Source organism: Silene latifolia, chromosome 9, assembly GCF_048544455.1.
Source record: "Silene latifolia isolate original U9 population chromosome 9, ASM4854445v1, whole genome shotgun sequence".
In the NCBI taxonomy this organism is placed as follows: Eukaryota; Viridiplantae; Streptophyta; class Magnoliopsida; order Caryophyllales; family Caryophyllaceae; genus Silene; species Silene latifolia.
Genome location: NC_133534.1, coordinates 25,571,596 through 25,599,325, shown reverse-complemented (window position 1 = coordinate 25,599,325; position 27,730 = coordinate 25,571,596). Strand labels below are relative to the sequence as shown.

At 37.6% G+C, this 27,730-nt stretch overlaps 2 protein-coding genes and 1 pseudogene across 3 annotated transcripts; 1 reads left to right on the top strand and 2 right to left on the bottom strand.

The window, feature by feature from the left end:
* The first annotated feature begins 6,085 nt into the window (after positions 1-6,085).
* On the top strand, positions 6,086-16,641 carry LOC141599428 (uncharacterized). The gene is made up of 3 exons (XM_074419429.1): positions 6,086-6,665; positions 16,101-16,339; positions 16,427-16,641. The coding sequence occupies exons 1-3, from the start codon at positions 6,404-6,406 to the stop codon at positions 16,475-16,477; spliced, it is 552 nt and encodes a 183-aa protein (XP_074275530.1). The 5' UTR covers positions 6,086-6,403; the 3' UTR covers positions 16,478-16,641.
* A 292-nt stretch (positions 16,642-16,933) lies between these two features.
* On the bottom strand, positions 16,934-18,852 carry LOC141599429 (uncharacterized; annotated as a pseudogene).
* A 1,530-nt stretch (positions 18,853-20,382) lies between these two features.
* Positions 20,383-26,709, bottom strand: LOC141599427 (cyclase-like protein 2). 2 transcript variants are annotated; one of them, XM_074419427.1, is made up of 6 exons: positions 26,091-26,709; positions 21,988-22,032; positions 21,717-21,789; positions 21,437-21,534; positions 21,130-21,200; positions 20,383-20,807 (listed from the first exon to the last, which is right to left on the bottom strand). In XM_074419427.1, exons 1-6 carry the CDS (start codon positions 26,500-26,502, stop codon positions 20,682-20,684), a joined length of 825 nt encoding a protein of 274 aa, XP_074275528.1. In that variant the 5' UTR covers positions 26,503-26,709; the 3' UTR covers positions 20,383-20,681. The 2 variants fall into 2 exon arrangements, with proteins under 2 accessions (XP_074275528.1, XP_074275529.1); XM_074419428.1 differs by lacking the exon at positions 26,091-26,709 and adding an exon at positions 23,462-23,994.
* Positions 26,710-27,730: the final 1,021 nt, after the last annotated feature.

The window sequence follows — 27,730 nt, the reverse complement described above, 5'->3', positions numbered from 1 at the left end:
ATAAAAAACACCCGTTGTTAAATAATTTTTAACAACGGGTTTCAAAAATAACCGTTGTGATTACTTTTCACTAACTTTGCGCCAATTTTGCGCCAAATTATTAACAACGGTTGTGCATGGGTGACCCGTTGTTAAAACTAATAACAACGGTTTTTATAACCATACCCGTTGTAATTTAGTTTAGTAAAATTCGCGCCATACATTCTACAACGTCTATTGTGATTTTCGTGAATAATCGTTGTTAAAGGGGCGTTGTAGTTGCCTGGATTTGTAGTAGTGAAGCCATTTCGCGGGTCGTCGAGCTCTCTTGTCACTATCACGCATTTGAAATCATGATTTGTTCTATCATAGGTTTTGGATGGCATGATTGTTGTACTTGACCATTAAAGTATACCGTGTATACTTAACATGGAAGCTTTGTGATGTTTGTTTTTTGTATTTGACTCGGTTTGACTCGTTGTTGGAGTCGAGATTTAAATTTTGAGTCGGTTTTTGGTCCGGTGTCGGTTTTGACTTTAGTTAAAGTCATTGTGATCCCGTCGTTGTGCATAAAACACTCCGGGTACTTTTGAAAAGTTTTGAAAATGTTTTGTTTTCGAAATCGTTTTGAGTTTTCCGCCGTATAGTTATACAAACTATCGATTAAACGTGGCTATTCCTAAGTATGTTGTAATTCGATAATCATCGAGTGTTTGTTGGTGATTCAACAGATACTGGGTATCTACACACTATAACTAGACGGTCTTTGTAACAGAATTACTTACTTGAATATATTACAATTTATCTCTCTAAACTCACCTTCTCTCTATATAACTAACTTTTACTATTTCCTTAAGTTACCTTGCTCACATCATCAGTGGAGTTCTACTCTTCTTCACAATAAACAAATAATTAAGACAAATAAAGTAACGAAATCCTCAGTTAGTCAATATATGAAACAGTCACATGTGAAACTAAAAAGCGGATTCTTGACATTAATATTAGATCTTGTATCATAAAAATCAATCAGTAACAATACTTTATAACAAAAATTAAATCTTTTTTTTGTCATGAGGGAATCCACGGCCCTCTACATCTAATGCGCACTTGGTAAACCCTATGGTATACGTAATAGCCTGCAAACTACGTGGTACCCTTGTATTTTTTTCGAATTCTACGTGACCACGAGAGAGGTGAAAGTAACAATATTAACAGTATCATGTAGTGGAAGTAACAATGATAACAATAGGAAAAAGTATGAACAATTAGCTAAGCAATTGGTTTAAGGAAAATGTATTATTTATTTAAATATATAAGTTTGATAAAATTGACGGTAATAGTGAGTTTAACAAAAAAATTAACGGGAGTAATCAGAAATAATAGTAACCGCGGAAATAGGAAACGTAATAGTATTAACAAAGAATATCGTGAAAATAATAATATTAACAGCGGGAGTAGTGCGTGAATGTGTCTTATAATTTGAAGATAAATTTTACATTTCACCATAATTGTAAGATATGTCAGAGAAAAATATATTATACATAGTAAACGTATGAGTTAGGCAAGTCTAACGTAGTTTATTTTGTAGAAAATAAAATTTAATTGTAAATAGAGAAAAATACAAGGATAACACGTAAAAAAAACTAGTTTACTAAGTTTAGGTAATTAGCGATGTTTAAAAAAAAAACTAGGGGTACTTTCACTTTCTCGCATTGATAATGTTAATTTCACTACTCTGGTTGCTGCTATTATTACTTTCACTACCTCGCTGCTATTATTGTTACTTTTATTCCTCAAATATGGGTGATTACTATCATATTTACTACCTCCAGATTTACTATAATTATTTTCACTACCGCCAAAGTTACTTTTGCATTAAATCATTTTGTTACTTAATTAATTTTAGTAAATTTAGTTTTTTAATCAGTTGGTTTTCTAATTTTATTAGACTTACATATTCAAATTAATGTTAATTTTAGATTAGAATGTCAATTAAAAGCTTAGGAGTATTTTATACCATGTTTTTTTTTTAAGTTGTTCAGAAATAAAAATGTCTCGCCAAAATTAATGATCCCTTAATCATATTTCGTTATTTTAACTTAACGTTCATTATCCAATAAGGGTATCATTGACATAAATATTAAACCTAAAGAGAGTACCATTGGAACATTCTTAAAAACAGTGATACAATGGACAAAGTGACAAACCACACGGGTACTATGGAAAATTTTTGTATTAATTAAGCTAAGGGTATGATTATTCCCAAAAATCTCCTTAGTCTTAAAACTCTACCACTTTAGCTTTCCGCTAACTTTTATTATTTTTTTTATTGTTAAAACTCACCTCAAACTCTATACATTATCATAAAGACTTTATCTCATATTGTATTTTTTCATCATTTGAGAAAATGTAGGGTTTAAAAAAATGAACAAAAATAATATAACATTGCACCTAACATCCACTCATTAGATAATTTCCTTTGAAAGTGGGGTCAAGACTCATGTAGAGTATTAAGTTGAGTCTTGAAAGACTCAACTTAAGACTTTTTCAATACTATGGTAGATTATTGGGAGTATTGAGTGTGTCTTAGCTTGTTATGTGAGTAAGACTTATGTGAGTCTTGTCTCAAGACTCACCAATAATCGTACCCTAAGGGTAAAATTATTGATAGTCTTGAGATAAGATTTTGGTAAGTCTTGAAACATGACTCACTCGAGACTACCAATAATTTACTCTAGTCTTGACAAAGTCTTGACCCCACTTTTAAGGGAAATTATCCAATGAGTGGATCTCATGTGTTATTTCTTTTTGTAAAAAAAGTGAAGTGGAAAAGTAAAGTCTAAGGTGAGTCCGACGGATAATATATAAAGTCAAAACTGAGTCTGAAGCGGGTCTAAATAATAAAGAAATGATAAAAGTTAGTGAAAAGCTGATATGGTAGAGTCTTAAAACTTGGAAGAGTCTTACTGATAATCTTACTCAATATTACATGTAAAATTATTACTGATGTATATGTAACATTATAATAATAAAATCTAACCTCACTTCACATAACTATATAAAAGAATGTAAAATCTCTTGAAACATTTCACAAATATTTATCAAACAAGATGACTTGGAAGAAAAATAGCAAGTCAGAGTTTGAGGGAGAGACAGTATAACAGATGTGCTAACTAATATAATAATTGAGGGGTTATTCGAGGGGTTATTTGAGAGGTATTTTGGATATCATTTAAAATAATACCGGAGGTCAAAAAGGTGTTTTACTTTAGGGGTCGTTTGGTTCACAATGGGAAATTATAATGCCCAGAAAGATCGAATTACTATGATATTCTATTTCATGTGAATTTGGAAAAGTTGTTTGGTTGCATGTGGGAACTCTAATTCCATAGGAACTCCCACTTACCTAGGGAAGCCTAAGTAAGCAACCTCCTCCATTATGGAGGAATTAGAGTTTCTAGGAAGTTCTAATTCATGTGAATTGGGGCAACCAAACAAGTAACTATTTTTACACTTCCCATGAATTGCAATTCATGTGTAGGCAACCAAACAAATCCAATTATTGTGGTTTACAAATTAGTATTTTAAATAGTGACATTTTTTCGTCCTAATTTAAAACCGTCTGAATTGAGAATTTGTGTATAAATGCACGGTCATTTATACGCTCGAGGGTGTTACACAACTTCTTTCATTTTGTAAACTTTAGTTATCTTTCTATTCACTTTATGATTTTAACAACCTAACAGTAGATTTTGTGCAACCGCGTATTTTAAGACCGATAAAAATTGCCTATATTATGATCAATATTTATCATGAAATGACCAATTTATAATATAGGGTAGCGAAAAGTGATCACCAATTGACAAAATGATCACAATTTACCCTAAAATTATCTCTTTTTTATGTGATCGCACAACAAAATGGTTTCATATTATAATTTGTGACACTACTAAATTGGTCTCATCTTTTTTATGTTTCTAAATCAGTAATAGTATCGAAATTTGTAGTCATCGGCTCATCGAGGGAAAGTTTAAAGGAGAGTTTACATTGGACATGTTGGCATAGCCAACCCAAGTCCTACATTAGAAAAGAAAAAGTCTTTTTTACTTCCTCCTAGTTTAATTGTTGGTTCCCTTTCTTTTGAGCATCAAAATTAAGGAAATGAATTTGGACCACACAAAACACCCTACCCCACATAGAATTGAATTTGGAACACACAAAACTTACCAAAAAAAAGGAAAGGGGAACCAACACCCGACTAGCATCGAAAAGGAAAAAAAGAACCAACAATTAGGCTAGAAAGGGATAATTTATAAGGGACCCACCACTCCATCAGTAAAAGTCTTTTTGGGAAGAAGCCCAAAAATAAAATTGTGCTGGCTCGGCCTAAAACGGACAATATCATTTAATATGACGGAATGGTGGAGGGGCGGTCCCAACAAGTGGTATAAAAGCCGATGATTCGGCTGAGTCCAGTTTATGGTGGAGCCCAAGGCACTTAACTGCCTCTGACAATGTGGATGAGCGCCCTCGATGTGACCGTACGATTGGAGATTTGTGGGTGCCTTGTGTTGAAAGGCTTCCTGATAATGTGATGATCAGGCGGTGGGTGATAACGGCGGTGTAAGATGGACAGATATTATCGTTTGAAGGGAGGATTGTTGGGGTAACCAACCCTAAATTCGACATTGAAAAAGAAGAAGATGTAAGATATTTCATAACATAAATAAGTATTATAATAATATTTAATTAAGTCATTTTATGGAAATCAAGTTCGTCCATTATATGGTGGATTTATCTAGAATTTCGTTCCCACTATTATCTCCCATAACTTACCACTCACAATTTAGAAAATTGTTTAGTTGACTCTTTGATGGCAAGAGTCTATAAAGGGAATATATTTATTCTGATTAAGGTTCAACAAGCCTATCTCATTAAGAAAATAAATCATCTAAATTGTGAGGCTGAAGGTTCCGAAATAAAGTCAGATATGGGGATTTAGAATTCGGGTTATTCATTAAGAAAGATCAATTATTTCAAGCAATGGTTATTGGAGGTAAATAATCGATCTGTTTTATCGCTTCCGCATTCGGTTTATACATGTTCATTACGAAACTAGAACATGTTAATTTAGATTATAGAACTTACAGTACCAGGGATGTAGCAAATTACCCCATAACTTATGAACTATATGAAAATCAACCCCTTAAATTTCCCTCATAGCAAATTAGCCCCTGCAATAATCACTCCATTCTATCAATAATCTCAATTAAATACAACCTAAACACCATACTTTCTAATAACGAATTAGCTGATATTCTATGATGTTTATGTGTATCAAATAAATCAAGTTTTTGATTCTTCACTTGAAAATATTACACATAAACTTCTCATATACCAGCTAGGTTCGTTGTCCAAAAACTATCAAATATTCCAACATAAACTTCAAAAAATATCAGCTGGTTCGTTATTAAAAGGTATGGTGCTTAGGTTGGATTTAATTGGGATTATTGATGGGATGGAGTGATGATTACAGACCACCAATAGGATGGATTATTGTTATGAAATAACCGTATAATATTTACATATTCAATCGAAAATGCGAACCAATTTTAGTATAAACAAAAATTTGGTCATGTAACTTTTCATTGTAACATCATTAACAATTCTCATATTAGGAACATTTTTCCCCAAAATAAATAAAAAAAACATATTTGAACATGCTTTTTAATAATCAAGAATTTTAGTATTAAAATCTAATCAATAATTTTGATTTTCAATAATAGTAAAATATTTAATTAGCAAGTTTTATTCTTAAAAAGATAATTCGTATGTGGTTAATTACACATTAAGATAAAATTATGGGGTTGATTCGTTTCATTTATAAGTTAAGGGGGTTAATTGCACGTACTATCAAACGTATGGGGGTGATTTGTTATATTTCCCCTTACCCAAATAGTCCTGCCTAGTTTATAAGAGACTCGGTGATTCACCACTCCATCAGTATGAGCCCTGTGAGGCTTTTTAGAAAGGAGTTCAAAAAAAAAAACTGTGCAGATTTGACCCAAAACGTATAATATTATACGAAGTACTAATGTGATGGAATGGTGATGGGGAAGTCCCAACTCCCAACAGTACATTTATTAAAAACAAAAGATCCAACATTTTCATTATCTAGAGGAAACTGTCTCTATCGTTTCCTATTTACTCTATTAGCTCTAAATCGTGTTGGATTTCCTTTGTGTACAAAACTTGTTTTGGAAGCTAAAAAAGAAAAAAAAATGGTCCAAAAGCTAGGAAATAAAGATCATTAGAAAGCATAAAAAAATCCTTATAACATAAAACCATTGCGTGATTTTTCTTAAATCGTTTCCTATTCTCCTTCGTACTATAAAAATTCCTCTTTACTCTCACGTCAACAACAATGGCGTCTACGTTTAAACACTTCTTCTCCCTTCTATCAATCTTCTTCTTGATTCCCCTTACTCTATCGGCCGCCATCGAAACGTCGAATACAGACTACGACATAACACACAAAAACAACAATGGCTTGGGTGAAGAAGAGAAGACGTTTGAAGTTTTCAAGAGTAAGCTTAAGTTCGTATATGGTCACAATAATCACGAGCCTAATCCAAAGAAAGGCCATGTTGCTTATGCATATGATCAACTAGACCAAGGGCAATTTGGTAATTTCATTTCTTGTTTCTTCTCTTTATTTTATTATTCTTTTTAAATATTTTTTTGTAACTTTTATATCTTTAGGAATTATTTTTTTGGTTTATATTAGCATATTTATATATACCAGTTTTCAAATTAAACCTCAGATATATACTCCCTCCTATTCTTAATAACCTTCCCATTTTATGGAGAGCACGAGAATTAAAGGAGGGAAGTATTATATGGTAAAATATTGTAGTGGGGTAGAAGATTGAAGAGAGAGAATGTATTGTGTAATTAAAATAATTGTTGTGGGGTAAGGTGATTAAAATAAGTATTGTTGCGGGGTAAGGTGGTTAAAATAAGATAAAGTATGAGTATTGTGGGGTATTGTTGTGTGGGGTGGGGTGATTAAAATAAGTATAAAAGTTTGCCAAATAAGGAAATAGGGAGAGTATTGTGAATAGACGAAAAAGAAAATAGGAAGAGTTATTTAGAATTGGAGAGAGTAGTTTTATCTAGATGTCGCTATCTTATTTTCTGGCATTACATACGTTGGTTTACTCAGAAAGAGTTTATCATAGAAACAGTGACGGATCCAGGATTTAAACATAGAAACAGTGACGGATCCAGGATTTAAACTTAGAGGGAATGAAAAATTTTAAAGGGGACAAATGAGTTATAATATAAAGTACCTTCAAAAAAATTTAAAGAATTTAATTAAAAACCTCGAAAATCTTAACCATAAAAAGGGCGAGGGCACATGATATTCACCTAACTCTACCACTAGATAGAAATGTTGGTATATAGAAATGCATAAATTCTTGTTTGTGACGGCACATATCCGTCACTCTTGAATGACGGATACCATTTTACCTCATAAAATACCCACTTTTTCTCTCTCTGCAACACTATTCATGTGGTCCCCTTTCTCCACTAACCCATTTTGTTACCATTTTAACTCACAAAATATCCGCCACAAATGGTAACCCGTCACAAGGGAGACCAATTGATAGAAATGTTGGTATTAGGTATGAATAAATCTCATCAACTTTCAATGCACACCTTTCACTCCAAAGTACGGAGCAGTTATAATCCACTTATTATGTAGATTAAAAACACTGTGTGTAAAGGCATCAACAATAGAGATTTGTTAACAAAGGTTTGTGTACTTTTTAATGTTGACAAACCTCTCTATTGTTGAGAATGGGGGTTGAGGTTCATAGATGAGAATGGTTACAATTTTGTATACAGGTTTGTGTTTTTGATTGTGAGTGATAGTGGACCCCATGTAGTATACTTTTATGAGGTTTGTCTATATTTAAGAGGTTTGTCTATTGTTGTATTGAGATTTGTTGTTAGAGAGGTTTGTGTGTTGAGTGATGTGGCATTAGATAAACCTCATTTGGGGTTTGTCTATTGCTAATGCCCTAATATGCAAGTCTAAGATTTGGGTCCCTATGTGTGTGCCTTCAATTGAGTTGTCAATTTTGCTCATGGCATACTATAGTCGGCTTCATTTTTGACGAAAAATGACCATTTTACAATAAAAGAAATCACCTACAAATTCTTATTCATTAGATAATAGTTATATTTTAATAGTTACATTTTTTCGTCACACAACTCAGACAAATTTGTGAGGTTTTATAAATAAGAATTTGTGTTTAGACTTTAGAGATGGCTTTGCTGGCTTTGAATTGTAGATAGACATATGCTCCGTATTAAACTATTACAAAGGAATTAATGAGTGTCATATTCAAGCATTTGCCTTGGAATATAAGGAAGGTGAGTTGGATGACAAGTTTCGAAATTTGAGTAAGTCTTGCTTAAGACGGGTCGAATCTTAAAACGGGTAGTTACACTCACAAAATGAATATGGGGGACAAGGTGGGGACACCCCCATGTGCCTCCCACTATCTCTATTTGGGCATTTTGTCTCACAAAACGGTATCCGTCTACAACTTAAGACGGATAGTGCCCGTCTTAAGTAAGAATTTGTGTCGAAATTTATGTTGTTGATGAATCCTTTGGAACCTTTATAGCCTCAAGTGCGGTAGAGAAAAGTCAGAAAACTCTAAATTGAGATAGATATGTTTATTCTAATTGTGTGGATGACCTTGAATAGCTTTCAATTGAATTTATCAATTTAATTATTTTGTATTGAATGGGGTACATAGATAGCTCAGTCCAATAAATATTAAACTAGTGGATGAACGATAAAATTGCATCATCATCAACGGCAAAAACGTCCTCTATTTATACTATTTTTTTCCCCTCTATTTATACTATTAAAAAAAAAAATCTCTCCTATACTCTATATTCTTCTACATTACTTTTTGGGTAAAATTTAGTGGTGTGATGATATGTGGATGTAAACGAAAGTATGAGAGAGAATGTGGGGTCATAACTTATTATAACCACAAAAGATAGACAATTAAGGAAAGTGAAAAATCTTTGTGAATTTGTCGTTTTAAAAAATGAGAAACATTTTAGAGAATAAGGGGGAATAGTGGATAATATTATCACCGAATAATTTTGAAATTCGGTATCACCTTCTCGTATGCTTTTAAATAGGCCCCAATCATCTAATGAATCCCACATGTTGTATATGAGGGGCCCGGGGTATGGTGCATGGTACTCATATTCGTTATCATTTTGATGGTGCCATCTCATTTCCTCTAGTGACTTCTAGAGTTCTAGTTAATAAACATCAAATATAAACATCAAATATGAATATCTATTTGAAAAATGAAAAAAATTACTCCCTCCTATTGTAAATAAATTTTCTTATTCCCCTTCCGCACAAAATTTAAGGAAACACACTATCCCATCATACAATTAAATTTGGACTATAGAAACACCTACCAAAAATAGAATTAAGGAAGTTATTGTGAATAGACGAAAAAAGTAAATAAGGAAGTTTATTTAAAATGGAAGGGAGTATTATATAAGAACTAAATTGACCCTATAAAGTGCATTATCTCCCTCACTATTTTGCTAATCGGGGAAATTATAACAAGAAATAAGAGGTGATTGAACTCCTAGTCCCATGTTTACTAGAAGATTAAAAGTAAAATTACTAAATTTTAAAATTAGCTAAAAAATGTTATTTTTAAAAAGAATATTACTTTATTAGTTTTATGGTAGAAATAAAATTAATTAAAATACACATTTCATAAAAACAAATAGTGATAATAACCCAAAATCAAAATTAACTACAGTCTTCTGAGGGTTTCTATTGGAGTTTGGTCAAAGTCTGATCTTTGCTTCATCCTTCTGGCTTAAGGTCGATTCTACGTCTCATGCGTAGGTGTGTTTTGCATATTTTCTTTTATTTTCCTTCTTGTGATCGTGCTTCGTAGTTGTGGTAGTGTTGGACGTAATTAGGGTTTGGCTTTTAGGGCTTCGTTTGGCTATTTTGTCATACTTTGGCGTAAGAATTTTCCTGGAATTCGTATGGAACGTGGGTGTTGTAGCAAGGGGAAAGGGATGATGGGGGAAAAGCTGAGCGGTGGCGGTACGGTGTTTGACTGGGATGTCGGAGGGGAGCAGGTACAGGAGGCCAAGACGAAGATTACCCTTATTGGGAAAACCTAGGCATCGAAAGCAATCAATGTGCGCGCAACTATTGATACGATGTTACGGTTGTGGAATCCGAGAGGGAAGGTGATGAGTAATGTTCTCGATGACAAGGAGAAAATCTTTATCTTTCATTTTGAGGATGAGCCTGATAAAAGCAATGTTATTGAAGTACCAATCGTAGCACTTTAATAAGTTTGTTTGGTGCTTCAATGAACCTAATCTAGAGGGTAGTATGACCGACACATCGCTTTATCGGCTTCCTATATGGACACGCATATATGACCTTCCAATTAAAGGTGGAATGAATGAGGATAATTTAAGGAGGCTAGGGGAGTAGTTGGGTAAGTATGTCGTGCACAATGTAGCCTCTTTTCCGGAGATGGAAAGGGCAGTTCGTTTGCGTATATGCATGATATTCGCCAGCCACTTCGTTCATCTACTGAGATTCGTATGCCAAATGGTAAATTTACGTCTTTTGATGTGAAGCATGACAGACTGCCTTTATTTTGTTATAGGTGTGGGGTCTTGGGCCATGGAGAGAAGGATTGTGAGGAGAGACCCTATGAAGAAGACGAACTCAGATTTGGAGAAGGGTTACGTGCGTCGCCACGAAAGGCGGGTAAGACGGGAGTGGCTGAGGGGAGTAGGGTTAGTAGGGATTTGAGACTGGAGTGAGAAGCGGAATACTTGAGAAGTGAGAAGGAGATGATCGAGAAACTACGAAGGATTGCTTTATCGAACAAAAGTGGAATGAGGCGTGCGAGGGAGAAGGATGATGTGACCATGGATTCAGAGACGGGTGGTAGGGTGGCAGATGAGGGTGGAAGAATGGAGTGGAGATGGGTGTTGGCTGGGGTTATGAGTTTGATTTAGGATACGGGTCTGTTGCCGTTGGGTAGTATGAGAGGTCGTGATACTTTGGATGTTGATGGGGATGTGCAAGTAAACGAGAGGTAATGTTGGGTTAGAAAAACTTTGTGGCGGTTAGGGAGGCTGAAGAGGTTCGGTTGGAGGAGCTGGTGGTAAGGAGTGATGAGGGAAAGGGGAAGGGGGAGGTTTGGAAATGGATGTGAAGAGCCTGTACTATTGATGGGGTATGCTTGAATCATACTCCAGGACGCGATTATTCCAATATTAATGACAACCAAAAGAGGGCGAGAGTGGAGGATATGGGGATGTTTCGATGGTGCATAAGAAGGCTGCAACTAACAGGGATGTGGGTTGTGATTATATATGAGGTGGTGGTTCACACAGTTCAAACCTGCCGGGCTCAATAAGTTGTTCGAGCCTTAATTGTAGGGGGCTGGGCAACCCCGATGCAGTAGGCGCTCTTCGGAGTCTTATTCGATAGAAGGCCTCGGCTATTGTGTTTCCTTGCGAGACGAAACTTAGTGGTTGTGATATGAAAAAGGTGATTAGTAGAATTGATGGGGACGACGATCTTATGGTAGATAATGTAGGACGCTCGAGAGGGCTAACGTTTTTATAGAGGCACGAGGTAAAGTTTACGTTTAGGGGCGCGGCTATTCATTTTATGGACTTTGATGTAGAGATGGAGGATGCGAAATGGAGGTGTATGGGCTTCTATGGATGGCCTCTCGTGGCACCAGATTCGTTTGTTAGCTACCGATAATTAAGGTCCCTTTGTGTATAGGGGATATTAAGGAGATACTTTATTCGACTGAAATGAAGGGTGGCTCGCGGGCTCAGTGGCAAATGAACAATTTTCGGAATGCGGTTGATGAGATGGGTCTGAGGGATTTAACTTATGAAGGGTATGCTTTTATGTTCGATAATGGGCAAGATAGAGAGCACAATCGAGAAAGCATGATTGATAAGGCCATGATTACTAAGGACTGGAGTGAGATATATCCATATGCTAGATTAATTCACCTTGATCGAGAATGGTCCGATCATGCTCCGATTAAGGTGATGTTCGATGGGAGGGCTAGATGTGATAGTGGGAGTTAGAAGAAATTTCGTTTTGAGCACATATAGTTGGGAGAAGACGGGATTGAGGATTCAGTGAGACGGGGATGATGAGCTTATAAACACGCTTCATAACTGTTCGAACGAATTAATGCAATGGAAGGGGATAAGTGTAGCAAAATTCCTCCGTGACCTCAATAAGAAGAGGCAATGGTTATAAGTTCTTAATGAAGGGAGTATAGATGCGAGCCAGGTCCAAGAACGGAGGAGAGTTCTGCCGGAGATTGGCCATATTTTGAGACAGGAGGAGCGGTTTTGGAGATAGAGATCACAGTCTATTTGGCTGAAGGATGGAGACCTAATGTGCAATTTTTCATAGAAAAGCGGGACAAAGGAAGAAGAAAATCACATTGTTAGATTGGTGGATGATGGGGGCCGGTGCTATGAGGGGAATGAAGCGATTTCTCTATGTGTAGTGGAGTATTTTGAGGAGTTGTTCAGGACGGATTCACGGGCAGATTACAAGGGGCTACTGGGAGGCGTGGCGAGGCATGTTACGGAGGCGATGAATATGATTCTGAAGGAGGAGTATAAGAGTGAAGAGGTTGTTGCTGCTTTGAGCCTTCAGCGTCTAGGACCCGATGGGATGAATGGGCTATTTTATCAAACTTCTTAGCATATTGTTGGTCCTGTTGTAGTTCGTTCGGTCCTTAACATTTTAAATGGCACATTTTTTCCGGAGGACTGGAACACGACCAATATAGTACTTATACCTAAGAAGAAGGCTCCGGACAAAATGAAATATTTTTAGACCTATTAGTCTATGTAATGTGGTCTATAAAGTTATATCTAAAGTTCTAACGAACCGGTTAAAGCATTTTCTTGGGGATATTGTGTCGGAAAAATAGAACGCTTTCACTCCTCGGCGACTCATTACCGATAATATACTTGTGGCATTTGAAATTTTCCACCATAGGAAGAATGCTCGTAGTGGAGGAGGCCATATGGCGCTAAAACTCAATATGGCGAAACCTTATGACCAGGTTGAGTGGAATTTTTTAAAGGCAATCCTTTTCAGTATGGAGTATGGGGTTTGATCTAGGTCACGTGGGTTAGGAAATGTGTTTGTTCTGTTCGATATTTGGTGGTTATATATGGTTTGTGTTCTGATGTTTATGTCCCACGGCATGAGATTCAACAAGGTGACCCTCTTTCTCCTTATTTTTTTCATTTTATGCGCTGAGGTTTTGTTCAGTCTTATGAGGCGGGCGATCGAGATTGATTCAATTCATGGAGTTAGAGTGGCCCCAACTGCTCTGTTTATTTCTCATCTTTTGTTTGAAGATGACAGTATATTTTTTGTGAAAGCTAAGGAGGCGGAAGCAAGACAGGTGATGAATATTTTGGGGAGGTATGAACAGGCTTGAGTCAGCTTTTCAATCTAGACAAAACGACAGTGTTGTTCAGTCATGGGACAACGGGGAATAGAAGGAGGCGGGTTGTGGAGATGTTGGGGGTTAACGAGGTGACGGCCCAAGATAGAATTTAGGCTTACCCACAGTAGTGGGGAGGTCGAAGAATATTATTACGTCTATTGTTCGTGATCGTATTAGTAAGAAATTGCAGTTTTGGCGCGGATTATTGCTCAGTAAGACGGGTAAGGAAGTGTTGATAAGGGCTTGCCCAATCGATTCCTACATACGCAATGAGTGTTTTTATGCTACCGGCTAATATTTGTGATGACTTACGTTCTATGGTCTCGTGATTTTGGTGGGGATCGGAGAATGGTAGACGGAAAATTACATGGATGGCGTGGGCTAGGATATGTAAGCCGAAATGCGAAGGAGGGATGGGATTCCGTGATTTTGCGAAGTTTAATATGGCTTGTTGGGAAAATAAGCTTGGAGGCTAATGACGGATAATGAGACCCTTATGGTTCGTTTACTAAGAAGCAAATATTTTTCGAACTCGTCCTTTAAGGAGGCGGAATTGAGCTATAATCCTAGCTATACCTGGCGGAGTATATGGGAAGCTCGGTTTATTTTGGAATTAGGAATTCGTAAGAGAGTTAAGGATGGTTCGTCTATCGGGGTGTGGGATGACCCTTGGGTGGTGGAGACGCAGTCACGTCGAGTTATTTTGCCTCGAGGGGATGCTAAAAGGGATATGCGTGTCGCGGAGTTGATGAAAGAGAATGACGAGGGGTGGGATGTAGCGAAGGTCAAATCTTTGTTCATACCATTTGAACAAGCACGAATACTGGGCATTAGGCTAAGGTGGCCTCGATTGAACAATGGATGGTGCTGAGACGCGGAAAGGGATGGTATTTATTCGGTCCGCTCTCCCTATAAACTTCTCACAATGGATGGTGTTGATATGGTGGGACAATCGGATGAAGGGAGGGACAAGGCCTTATGGAATAGAATTTGGATTGCACCGGTTTTACCACGAATAAAAGTATTATTTTGGCAACTATGTAGTAATACCTTAGCTACAAAGAGGAAGTTGGCTGCCCGAGTCTCGAGTTGGCTCGATTGATGAGGTATCTCCTCGGTGTTCTTATCATTCTGAATCTTACCTTCATGTCATCCGGGGATGTGGGTAGGTGGGAGGAGTGTGGAATGGGCTGAAAATTGGATGTGCCAGGAGATAGATGGGTGTGCGCGAGTGAAGGAGTGGTGGAGGAAAGGATGAGGGGTATGGGGCGAGGGAGGTTACGGTGTTGATGACGGGATTTTGGGCGATTTGGGAAAGGCGAAATAAGGCCATTTTCAAAGATGGAGAGTGGAAGGCGGATATGGTGGTTAGGAGAACGATCGAGGGAGCTTTTATCGGAAATGAGAGAGCTAGAGAGTGATGGAGAGGCAAGTATAGGGGAGCCTCGGGTGGTGGGTTGGCAGAGGCCGGGTTTATGAATGAAGAAAATCAATGTCGATGCCGGTATTTTCGATGGGGTTGGTGTAGGGTGGGGAGTAGTGTGTCGTGATGGATCGGAAATGGTAATGTGGAGTGGGATGTGACGATACAAAATGAGGGACCAATGGACCCGAGGTTGGCCGAAGCTTTGGCAGTATTTCAAGGGCTTCAAGAAGCATGGGAGCCGGGACTTAGGACGGTCGAGATTGAAGGTGATTGTGGTGTTGTTATTGAAGACTTGCCGAAGCAAAGGGTTGCTCGCAACGACATTTTCATCGTTTTTGAGTCTGTTTCATTTTTCTTTCTCGTAGAAACTTTAATAAGGTCGCACATGAACTCGCACATATGAGTCCATAGTTAGTTGGTCGTCGTCTATGGGTTGGTTCGCTTCCGCAAAACGTTGTATGCTTGGCTGAGGCGGATTTACTTGATAATTAAGTGACTTCTCGTGGGTATTTCAAAAAAAAAAAATTACATTTCATGACATTGCTAAATTTACTCGATTAAGTTGCAAATTTAATTTAATTTTTTCTAAAATAAAAATACAACGATGAAAATCAATTAGTTGTCAATTTAATTTTGCCCCATTCACTGCTTCCCTATGGTCGGGCTTGTTCAGTGTAGGCTCGAAACGAAACCAATCAGTTGTGTTATTTATAGAGGGTCGAGTGTCACCTCGAGGGGTCGTCGGTTTGTAATTCCTTATTCGAGACTGTACGTCTGCACTAATTGACGGTCACAAAAACCCAAGTTCACACTTTATATTGGCAAAAATAAAACACAAATTCTCATTGAAGACATGAAATATCCGTCACAAGCTTGTGACGGATACCACTTTACCTCACAATGTACCCACTTTTTCTCTCTCTGCAACACTATTTATGTGGTCCCCTTTCTCCACTAACCCATTTTGTTACCATTTTATCTCACAAAATATCCGCCACAAATGGTAACCCGTCACAAGGGAGACCAATTGAAAATAAAATGTGTAGAAGCTAGTAAGGTCGTTGTAATTGACGATTTTGAAAATGTTTCAGAAAACGATGATAAGAAGCTGTTGCAAAAGTCAGATGGTAAGTCGGATGAAGTAGCGTGTGACTCATATAACTCATGCCCGAGTAACGCAACATGTTGTTGCACCTATACATATGGACCGTATTGCTTATCATGGGGTTGCTGCCCTTTGGAAAAAGGTGTGTGTTGTGCTAATGATCCTTCCCAGTGTTGCCCTCGTCACCGTCCAATTTGCGACGTCCGTAAAAGCACTTGCAAAAAGGTACGGAGTAGTTACGAATTGTCTAATGAAATTATCTGTACTATAGTTGTATGTAATACTGAAATTATCTTACATTTGGCCTTGCAGAAGAAGAATAGCCAGTTTAGTAGCAAGGCATTAAAGCTAAGTCCGGTATAATCCAAGGCGAAGTTCCGTTTAATGTAAACTAAGGATTTATGAAGTTCATTGCGTGTATAGAACCCAGAGGGAGACTTCAAGGACTAATATTTACTTGACAAATCTGTCTTAAGGATTTATGAAGTTTTGCAATTGAGATTTGTTAGTCTATCATATCACTAAAATTTAAATGACTTATATATTTAGCTAATGTACTTGTCATCCAAAACCTGATTATGTTAACAACCAAACACACGCATGATCTCAAAAGCAAATTCATCTAATGGCAAAATATCGACTAATTAAGGAATGCTGAACATGAATGCATTAGAGATGAGGCCATCTTACAACATAATTCATCACTTTTTGATTGAAAAAAATATTCAAATACAGTGCAATTAGATTAAATTAACATAAGCCAAAGCTTAATATGGCTTTAATTCTTATTGAAAAATATATATAAGTACGAACCGAGTAAGCAAATACTCAGTAGTTAAAATCCGATTGTAAAGTTTCAAGTCGAATTGAGCCGAGTCAAGTCTACCTCTTGCAGACGACGCCCTCACCACTCATTCCGCTACCACAGTTCATGCTACTATCAAACTCCAAACTCTCCAATGCGCCCCATTCTTGACCGTCATTGTTAAACCTCGAAACCAAACAATCTGTAGCAAAAAGATTACTTGTAGAATACTCTTTATCACCACTCATTATCGGCATTGCAACACCCATCTTCACCTTACTTACATAATCATCTCTATAAGTCTTGCCCAACACGCCGTCTACTCCTTTGCTTAGCGAGTTGAACTTAAACCCTAAATCGAGATGCGCAAAACAATCGTCTTTGGTTATCGCGTAATTGTGGACTCGGGATTCCTCTTCAGTAATAGGGACCACCTTGGCCGAAATTGTCATTTTTCCTTCGATTTCAATTACCACGTCGTTCGAGTCAGAGGTTCGAGTGATGGTGATTTGACGGGTGGTGGTGCTGGACTGCCATTTGAAGTGGGTGGTTTCGGGGAGGAAAATGGGTTCGTTGTCAAGGGCAAGGGAAAGGCGGTCGACACCAGGGTTCCAGGCAGCGGTAGGCTGAGCTCCTACGTAGAGACGATGGTTGTCGAAGAGGATGCCAATGGATTGGACCCAGGTGAAGTCTCGGGTCATTTCAGGGTTGCGTTTTCCGATGAAGTGAGCGTTGATGTGGAGGTTCGAATCGGATACGAGACAGAAGTCTTTGTCCTTCTTGCCGTGGAAGTAGAAGGTAATGCCGTCTCCTCCTATGAAACGTGGGTCTTGGCATACTGCTCCCGGGTAGTCACATGCTATAAAACCAATGGAAAAAGGGGTTAGATTGTTGGTAACCAGAGGAATTGGTGCAAAAACATGATTAACTAAAGTGACTAAATTATGAATGTTGTTTAAGAATCGTCCCGTCCATTGGACTTGGTCCGGAAAAAAGTATGAGCAATGTTTGAATGATATATCCGGCCCGCTTGTGGTGAGACATGTCTAGGTCATTTCTACATTTGATCATTTCTAATATGATTACAGTTTCCCGGCTATTCCAATGATTATTGGAAAATTCTATGCAATGCACTATTATTGAAAGAATTATGAAGCGAAAAAGAGTAGAAGACATACAGCAAACGGGTTTGCAAGAGTTGCAGTCGACTTGGCAAGAAGTAGGACAATTGGCAGGGCAAGTGAACTCTTGACCGTAACATGCTCCGTAACCCTTGTTTCTACATCTCACTCTCTTTCTAGCAGCAACACCTGAAGACGGTGGTGGTGGTGATGGTGTTGATGGAGTGGTGGGAGGAGATGGCCAAGGGACTGAATGCATCTTATGGGTGATCCCTCAGCACCAAGAAGTCTTATGGGTGATCCCTCAGCACCAATAATGCATCTTATGGGTGATCCCTCAGCACCACCTCCCGATGAGTCAGATGGTGGAGGAACATATGTGGGTGGTGATGAGCCAATGTCGCCACCAGATGAGTCAGATGGGGGTTGGACATATGGTGGCGACTGTTCAGGTTCGCCACCAGATGGTGATGAACCGGAAGTACAAATGGGCTTGCATGAAGCACATTCTACTTCACAACCATCAGGACAAAACTTAGGACAAACATGCACCAAGTTATAACACATTTTGTACTTCTTGATCTTACATGATGCTTGAGCTGGATGGTTTGCAATGCCCGGCGGAGTTGCCTCTACCATGGCCAATAACAAAACTAAGCACCCAAGATAAATCATCTTGGGCGATGCCATTTTTTGAGTTGTCGACACTAAAATGTAATACTTTTTATATAAGGTTATGTATATGTAGAATAGTAAAGAAGATTAATGGTTGAATCGAGATATGTTTAGAACCTGAAATGTGGTGTTTATATAGGGAGTATTTGCAGTGTAGAAGAGTTGCTTTGCTAAGATGTAGGATCAAGGAGTCAACCTCAAGTGAACATTCATCAAGTCATCTTCACATGTCTATAACATGGCACTTCAATTCAAGTGCTTCATGCAAATATTTCTTGAACATTCATTGTTAGAAGACAATAAAGATGGACCTTTAATTGTTGTTCATGCCATGATGCATTTCCTAGTTTCAAGTTTGGTATCACTTCAAAAAGAGTTTATTTTACTCCCTACGTTTCCGTCGTTTGTTAACCTTTTATATCGTTGATGTAGTCCGATAGACCGATATCACTAACATTGTGCCAGTATCCTATTTTCTCAGTCGACACATGTTTTTTCGTGACCCTTAGAGGAAATTTGATGGATGAATATATAATTTCATGAACGAGCTACTATTTTTTGAAATACAATCACATTCAACTTATACATTGTTTACAATTATAGGTTCTTTAAGTTTTTATTCTTTGTGAAAAGTTTTTTAATGAAACGTAAAGAATCGGTTGAATGAGAGGGAGTACGGCGTTTATAATATTACATTATTTCATTACGGATTATACTTCAAAACCTGTTACGAAGTATGTTTAATTTGGTATCACTTGATCTCTAAGAAAAAAAAAAGTGTACTTTCCCAATTAGCAGCAAGAGTTTTTGTAATTAAAGTATAGATTTATAAAAATGCAAGTCAATGAGCATCTTAATTATTTTGTGATACTTGCTAAATGAAGTATGAAGGTGGTTATCAATTGATCATATAAGGCCTACACTAAAAGAAACTGGAGTACAGTGACTGCAGGATTAAGCAATGCTTCACTCAACTTTACAGCTATGAAATGTTTAATTCAGTAAGCCTCCGACGAAGTTGGAACTTGCCTCTTCACAATTATAAACTGGGTTTAGAATACAAATATAATGACCTAAGTAAAAGCAAAGTTAGTTGCTTAATGAAGTCGGTTTACAGACTTCTTGTGTAAGGCCGCCTTACATGAGAATCTGTGACATTAAAATGTAAGGCGGAAGTCCTGGACTATGTGACATTGTTTTATATTTTAACAGACAAACCTTAATTGGTATGTCTCACACAGTCACACTAGTTTCAGTGTGATACGATCTCTCAGGAGGACCTACTGGAAGTCCGGGACTATTATGGATAATCTATAGCTCAGAAGATGCATTAGTGATTTTTTTACATTTGATCTCTATTCCAAATTTTAAGATAAGGGAGAAAACTCAGTCAATCCAAAACATGCCTTCTCCCCAATCAACCCAAGTCACTGTTAAATACCAATGTTATCTACCATACCAAACACCGATGTCTTACACACAAAGATCCAACCTTTACATTGAACCTTTCAGATCCAACCTCTACACTGAACCTTTATCCCCAGTCGGATAATGCCAATGCCATCTCAGCCGGGAAATAACGCAGCATGGAGGTGGCTATGGAGCAGTGTTGGAACCAATGTACCTTAAAACTGTCTAATGCATGCTAATGTAGAAACCGGAAAGGATGGTCACAAAGGTTTTAAATTTTTCTTGCTTGACCTGCATATCAAGGTACTGTGTACAATATATGCATACAACATCAGTACATTTAATTATGCCCTATAAAAACCGTCTTGACGGTAATGTAGAACATGTTCTACTGATATCAACTTATACAAATTAGTAATTACTTGTGCCTGCTTTCTTATTTGAATGGTTTTACATTATTTTATCTTGGACGATTTTCCACGATATGTACTGGTACATTCCGGCTTGGACATCGTTTTATGAAGACCTCTGTCTACTTTCACACTTTCAAGTCGCATCATTTCATGAGAATGCATCTTATGGGTGATCCCTCAGCACCAAGAAGTCTTAGAGGCAAGCAGTGAACATTGTACATCCCAGGAAGGACGTCATCTAGCTTTAGACCCTCTACCAGTAAAATTTCCTGTAGAATGACTATTATTGTTGATTGTACTCTTATCACTACAAACCAACCAATCATAGGGATTCACCCAAACCCAATACACAAAACTACGACGCTATCCTTACTCAAATGCCTCGAAGTTTTCGCTTATAGCAGTTGGGTAATTGGATTGGATATATGCAGTTTTCCTCCTTTTATCGTAAACACAAATACTGGGGGTTCACCCAATATGGCGGTTTTAAATACACAAGAGAACATAACAGAAGATGCAGAACTGATAGCAAGAGATATAGGGGCATAACAATATATTTATGCAAAAGAAAGAAAAAAGTAAAGCTCTTACCCTGCCTTTTAAGAACACAAGATGAGCAGGTGCCAAATGATCAAATGCCGCAGCAGATAAATAGTCGATACCTGTCAATATGATGATTAGATCAAGGTAACTAAAATCAAATACTTTCAAAGATAAATGATTTTCGTAAAGGCAATAGATAATACAAGAAAAAATAACATTAGTGTGGCGATTGCAAAATAAACCACAGTTAACAGCAAGGCAACACAATAGCATTCAGGAATACTTGATCTGAAAACAGTCTCGAATTCTCGATAAGCAAATCAAAATTGTGGATAATTGATGTCCAGTATCTTACCAACAAGCTTGATATCAGTATTATCGATCAACCATTGTGCCCCATCCTCCGTGAAACCCACATAGCTGGAATCAAACTCCTTCTTGAACATAAGGCGCCTAATATGATAGAGCGATAATACAAGAAAGATGAGAAAAGCATAACACAATTTATTTATATTGCAGAAAAGTAATTAAGTAGAACACGATTTATGAGAAAATCACGGCATCAATGGTAAACATTTTCAAAAGGATGGAGTTACACAAATATCATGTGCAAACAATAGTCTCTGTAAATTTACCTGTCCGTGTTAAGAGTTCTAAAAAGCACACGGCGTACTCCTTTGGGGATGTGAAGGGTCTTCATCACCTCCTCTGTCGAAAATATTAAAAACATTTCAGTATCAGAAATTCATGAGGTTTTCTCTGTCCTCGTTCAACGAGTCAAACACCCTTAAATCACTAAGATAGAAAAGGCAGCAGGAAGTGTGCACAAAAACCACCACCCACACCCAGAGAGTTCTGACAAATTGTTCTTTACAAGGTTGTAAAATGACAACGAAGAAAGCATACCGGTGATGTTACTATCTCGGGGTACATCCACCAACAGTGCAGGACCTGTCAACAGAAAACGGAAAAGGAGGCCGTTAGCTTATAGTCTCATACTATAGTGTCGATTCCTAGTATCGTGAGGCAGCAATTGAAGATGTAATTCTAGAAGAAATATTCATTATGAGTAATCTAAAAACAATTTCCACATGTTTCCTAGCCATAGGGAATAGGGAATCAATTTGTTTGGCAAATTTTGCTTGACACCTTAAAGACGTACATTAGAACATTTCATTATTTATTAAGTTGGGAGTTAGGATCCTACCAAACTAGAGGTCCATCATATATTCATATTGCCGTTGGCAACATAACTCTGCCTTGGAATTGTTAGTGCCCGAGAAAGATACTTCCTCTTATAGCACATTACATGATCAGCTGTGGCACTATAGCCACCAAAAGTAGATCAATAACCATTATTCCGCCAAAAAAGACGTCGCGTATAAGGGACCCTTTCTTCCTAGTGGACCGAGATTTGTGCTAGTTTAATTTTGAAACCTTATGGTTTCAATCTTTCCATTTTGTAAACCAAAGTTTTGAATAACCTCATTTCCGCGACCACCATGCAACTCCACTACAAATCAAATTCGCAAGTCACAACTTCACCAAAAACAATGCAAGCTAAAATGTCAAATATTGGATTAAACCAACTGTCTAATGACTAGCAAAACGCTATATTAAGACCCTATTAAACCAACACATGAGCATGTGCTCAAGACAACGACTAACAACAATATTACCGCAATGCCTTTAAGTCTCCTGGAGATTGCAGGAGGTTAAGACCTCAGATGTCTGCAACCTTACACCTATGACTTTGTTTTGCAAAGTTACTCAGCTACTGTCTTAGTTAGTGGCTTTGTAGGACTGGCAGTGAAATTCTAACAAAATTACTCCATCTGTGCCGGTCATTTGTTGTCCTATTCCATTTTTGGGTGTTACAGTAGTCAATTGTTGTCCTTTCTATTTTAAGAATGAACTTGATGAACAATTTGACCATTAACACTCAATTTGTTCCACTTGGCATTTAGTAATTGGCTCATTCCTCTTTTCTTGGTCTTTGTGCCAAAACCAAAGGACAACAATTGATCGGGACGGGGGAGTACTAAGCTAGCTTCGGAATTGAACTCCTGTATCACAAAGAGTGACGCTCATAGACAAAGTTAGAAATGAGTTCTACCTTCATCCAGCAGCCGTATAATACGGATTACTCTCCCGTCCCAATCATTAATCATTTATTTACGTTGAATTAAGATACCCAAAAACAAATGAGTGGGACACTACTATGTAGCAACTAAATAATGCCGCACCACCAACAGCAAAAAAACAACAACGTCAGAGCCGTAATCCAAAATTGAATTGAAGTCGGCTAACATGAATCATCATCCTTTAAAATCGTGACAATTAGCAATAAAATTAGAAATACGAACTGCAAATAAATTACCATTGAGGACATCAAGGTCAAGGGTATCAGCATCAAAGCCAGCAACAAGATAATCATAATAGAAATGAGCAGGGGAATCAACATGTGTGCCAGTATGAATAGGCAGCTTAAATTCAGAAACATTACAAATAGAACCATTCTTCTGACTTTCCACTAACCATACAAATTCACCCAATCCTTTATCGGTGTTAAAGGATGGCAAGTATGGGCTGATACGGTGACTTATATCCATTATTCGGCCGCCAACGCCGTATGTTTCTCTCCTCTCCGGTTTGAGATTGCCGCATGATTCTCCGCCGGAGGAGATTGGGTATGCGGCACAGGTGTCAGTAGTGGCTGTGGCGGTGGCGATTGTGGCGAGGAGGAGGAAGAGGAGGTTGAGGTGTGGTTGGAAAGTCATGGCGGTTTGTTGTCAGTCAGAAATGGCGTCTGTATGTTTTGGTCTTTGGCATAATTTAGAGCCTAGGGGCAAAATCGACAATTGTTGTTTGGCCGATTTTATCAACGATCGTCAAAGTGACAAGCCAAAAGTCAAAGGAGTTTTTGACATCATAACTCTAGTCTCTAAATTGGGATTCCCCGAACAGTAGACCTGGTAAACGGGTTATTCGATTTGATTTTAGATTGGATTAAGTCGGTTTGATTTTAATTGTTTCAATTTGATTTCGATCGGATTTATTGCGGTTAAACACTTTAGTTAGTTTGTGCTATTTCGACTCGGGTGAGATTCGGGTCGAGTCAATATCAACTCAATTTAGTTTAAGTCATAATTATCTAGAGTTAGAAGTCAGAAAATTAGCTTAAATGAACCTTATACATTTAAATTTGATTATAAAATTTATAATACCATTTAAAAAAAATAGCCTAAATTATGAGTGTTTTTATGAGAAAATAAATATTTTGGTCTTTGGCTAAATTGCGGTTAAACACTTTAGTTAGTTTGTGGCGAGGAGGAGGAAGAGGAGGTTGAGGTGTGGTTGGAAAGTCATGGCGGTTTGTTGCCCGTCAGAAATGGCGTCTCTATGTTTTGGTCTTTGGCTAAATTTAGAGCCTAGGGGCAAAATCGACAATTGTTGTTTGGCCGATTTTATCAACGATCGTCAAAGTGACAAGCCAAAAGTCAAAGGTGTTTTTGACATCATAACTCTAAATTGGGATTCCCCATTAACTGTAGACCTGGTAAACGGGTTATTCGGTTTGATTTTAGATTGGATTAAGTCGGTTTGATTTTAATTGTTTCAATTTGATTTCGATCGGATTTATTGCGGTTAAACACTTTAGTTAGTTTGTGCTATTTCGACTCGGGTCGAGTCAATATCAACTCAATTTAGTTTAAGTCATAATTATCTAGAGTTAGAAGTCAGAAAATTAGCTTAAATGAACCTTATACATTTAAATTTGATTATAAAATTTATAATACCATTTAAAAAAAAAATAGCCTAAATTATGAGTGTTTTTATGAGAAAATAAATATTTTTAATTTTCAGTTTAGTTATTATCAAGTCGAATATATTTAGGTTCGAGTATCATTCAGTTATTATTGAATCCGATTCAGATTCGATTATCATTCAAATATATATGACCCACTTTTTCACTAAGATTTTACACAAATTCTCATTGAAAACGGACACTATCCGTCACAAGCTGAAGACGGATAGTACCCCTCTCATAATATGCAAGTGGCACTATCCATGGAGTACTTCATTTCCCCCCACTTGCTTTCCCACTTGCCTTATTATGAAAGGAGCACTATCTGTCACAAGCTTGTGACGGATAGTGTCCGTCACAACCAAGACGCTTTAAAAATTTTACTATTAAGGGTTTGCTTGGGATGAGAGTAATTATTAAGGGAATAATAGAGCTAAAATGAACTAAAAAATAGGGAATGGATAAGGGTTAGAGGTAGAAATCGATAGAAATGAGGAAATATAGTGTAAAATCCCCCTCTCCCTCAAGTAATGCATTACCTCCTTGTGGAGGTAATAATTCCTCCCTTACCACCTATTTCCACACTGCAACACCACCACTAACCACCAATCTCCTCCCATTTCTTCTTATTTTACCTCCCATTACTCCCTTAATAATTACTCTCATCCCAAACAAGCCCTAATTACTTACTTTTTCCCAAGATTTTGGTACAATCTAACAAAAATTTTGAGCTAAGAGTCTAAGAGCATCCACATTGAAGAGGATTGACCATCCTCTTAGATGAAAGAGGGTGCTAAGAGGATGTCCTCTTCAATGTGGAACTACTATTAAACATCCTCTTTGAAGGAGGAAGAGGAAGTCTTCCTCTATTTTTAGAGGAAGTACAACCTAGGCCCTTGTGCCAACTCTCTTCATTCACCTATAAAAATATTGTATTTGGACATTATTTAATTTGATTTCCAATAGAAAAAATAATTAAAATATGAAAGAGGAAGTAGAGAGGATCATCTTTGATGTGGGAAAAAAATAGAAGAGGAGAAGGAGGAGGATGGAGATAGTGGAGAATGGGTTGGATGAAAGAGAATGTGATGTGTCAAAAAGATAAAAGGAGAAAGAAAAAATAAGAAGATTGTTACATACTCTTCAATGTCCATGCTCTAAGACCCAAATAATTAACAATTGAAAAGATAGATTGAAATACCGTTAAGGACGTGAAGATCAAGAGTATCAGCATCAAAGCCAGCATCAAAATAGTCATCATAGAAATGAGCAGGAGTATCCACATGCGTGCCAGTATGTATAGAAAGCTTAAACTCTGAAAAATTACACATTGAACCATTCTTCTGGCTTTCCACTAGCCATATATATTCACCCACACCTTTATCCGATCTAAAGGCCGGCATGTCGGGTGTGATACGGTGGCTAATATCGATAATTCGACCATCATCATAAATCTCTTTCCTTTCCGGTATGAGGTTGTCACTGCTGGAAATCCCACATGATTCTTCGCAGTGGGTGGTTGGGTACGCGGAGCAGGTGTCTTCGGCAGCAGCGGTGATGGCCGCTGAGGAGATGAAGAGAAAGAGGAAGGTGAGGGTTGGTTGGAGAATCATGGCGGGAAATGAGAGGGTCAGGAATGGGCGTTTGTATTAGGTAGTTAATTATTGGGTCGATATTAATAGGAGTGTAAGTGAATAATTAAGGATTAAATTACTAGTTAGAATCAAAGTTAGGTGGGTTAAATATTAATTAAATTTTTAGTGGGGTTAATAGTAAAGTATTACTTAGAGTTGTTTAGTTTGATTAAAGTCGACATTCTTGACTAAATTTGTTACAGCTAGTCTTGCTTGTGACGGGTTAATCCCGTCACAAGCTTGTGACCTCTCACAAAAAGAGAGAGGGGACAAGGTGGAGCATCCCTATGTGTTTCTCACTCACCTCTCAATGGGTATTTTGTGAGAGAAAACGGTATCCGTCACAAGCTTATGACGGATATCGCCCGTCTTCAATGATATTTTGTGAATTTGTTAATGTCGAGTATTTTATATCGTACGCCACTTGTTTTCTTCCTTCTCCTTGACCTCATCTTCATCTTCATCAAATAGGGACACATTATCTTCCAATGTTTATTGTATTCGGTTAGTCCTGCTGAAGACGGGTCGGAGCAAGTGACGGGTAATGTCACTCACAAAACGGATAGGGGGACAAGGTGGGGCACCCCCATGTGCTTTCCTCTCTCTCCTCTATTTGGGTCATTTGTGAGAGGAAATGGTATCCGTCACTCCAAAGTGACGGATACGTGCCGTCTTCAATGAGATTTTGTGTTATTGTATGCCTTGTATTTTTATCCTCTTAATTAGAAATATTCCCTACCTACAGAGTACATACTACATTTTAAGATAGGCAATTCTTTTCGAAGTACTGAAAGCAATTTAAGTAACTTTGTATTTAAAATAACAGTTATTCTACCGTAGTGTTCATGGAACGCCTTAGAACCTCTATGAAGATAAATTCATAGGGTCTCATGTCATAAAAAAAGAAAAAAAATCTTGTAATTGTGGGTGTTAACTGGTTTGGAACCAAACTAGATCGGAAGAATGAGACCAAATTGGCCCAAAACGCAAAATTGGGGACTGAATTAGTTAGCAGGACCGGACCACAGACAGATCACCATAACTTTGCGAACCTAGAGACTAAATCATAAGGCATTAGATCGTGTTGGTTCGTGTCTTGTGTCATTCCACCATGTATGGAGGAGAAAATGTTAAGGAACGTGGATTTCGTGCTGTTGGTGGATGAAATGGCCGCCCATGCACGACCCATAACGTGTCGTGTCGTGCC

Coding starts and splice junctions, on each gene's coding strand:
- LOC141599428 (XM_074419429.1), top strand. CDS start 6,404: ATGGCGTCTACGTTTAAACACTTCTTCTCCCTTCTATCAATCTTCTTC. Junction 6,666..16,100: donor ACTAGACCAAGGGCAATTTG/GTAATTTCATTT, acceptor AAAATGTTTCAG/AAAACGATGATAAGAAGCTG. Junction 16,340..16,426: donor GTAAAAGCACTTGCAAAAAG/GTACGGAGTAGT, acceptor TTGGCCTTGCAG/AAGAAGAATAGCCAGTTTAG.
- LOC141599427 (XM_074419427.1), bottom strand. CDS start 26,502: ATGATTCTCCAACCAACCCTCACCTTCCTCTTTCTCTTCATCTCCTCA. Junction 21,790..21,987: donor CCGAGATAGTAACATCACCG/GTATGCTTTCTT, acceptor TATTTTCGACAG/AGGAGGTGATGAAGACCCTT. Junction 20,808..21,129: donor TTGTGTTCTTAAAAGGCAGG/GTAAGAGCTTTA, acceptor GTCATTCTACAG/GAAATTTTACTGGTAGAGGG.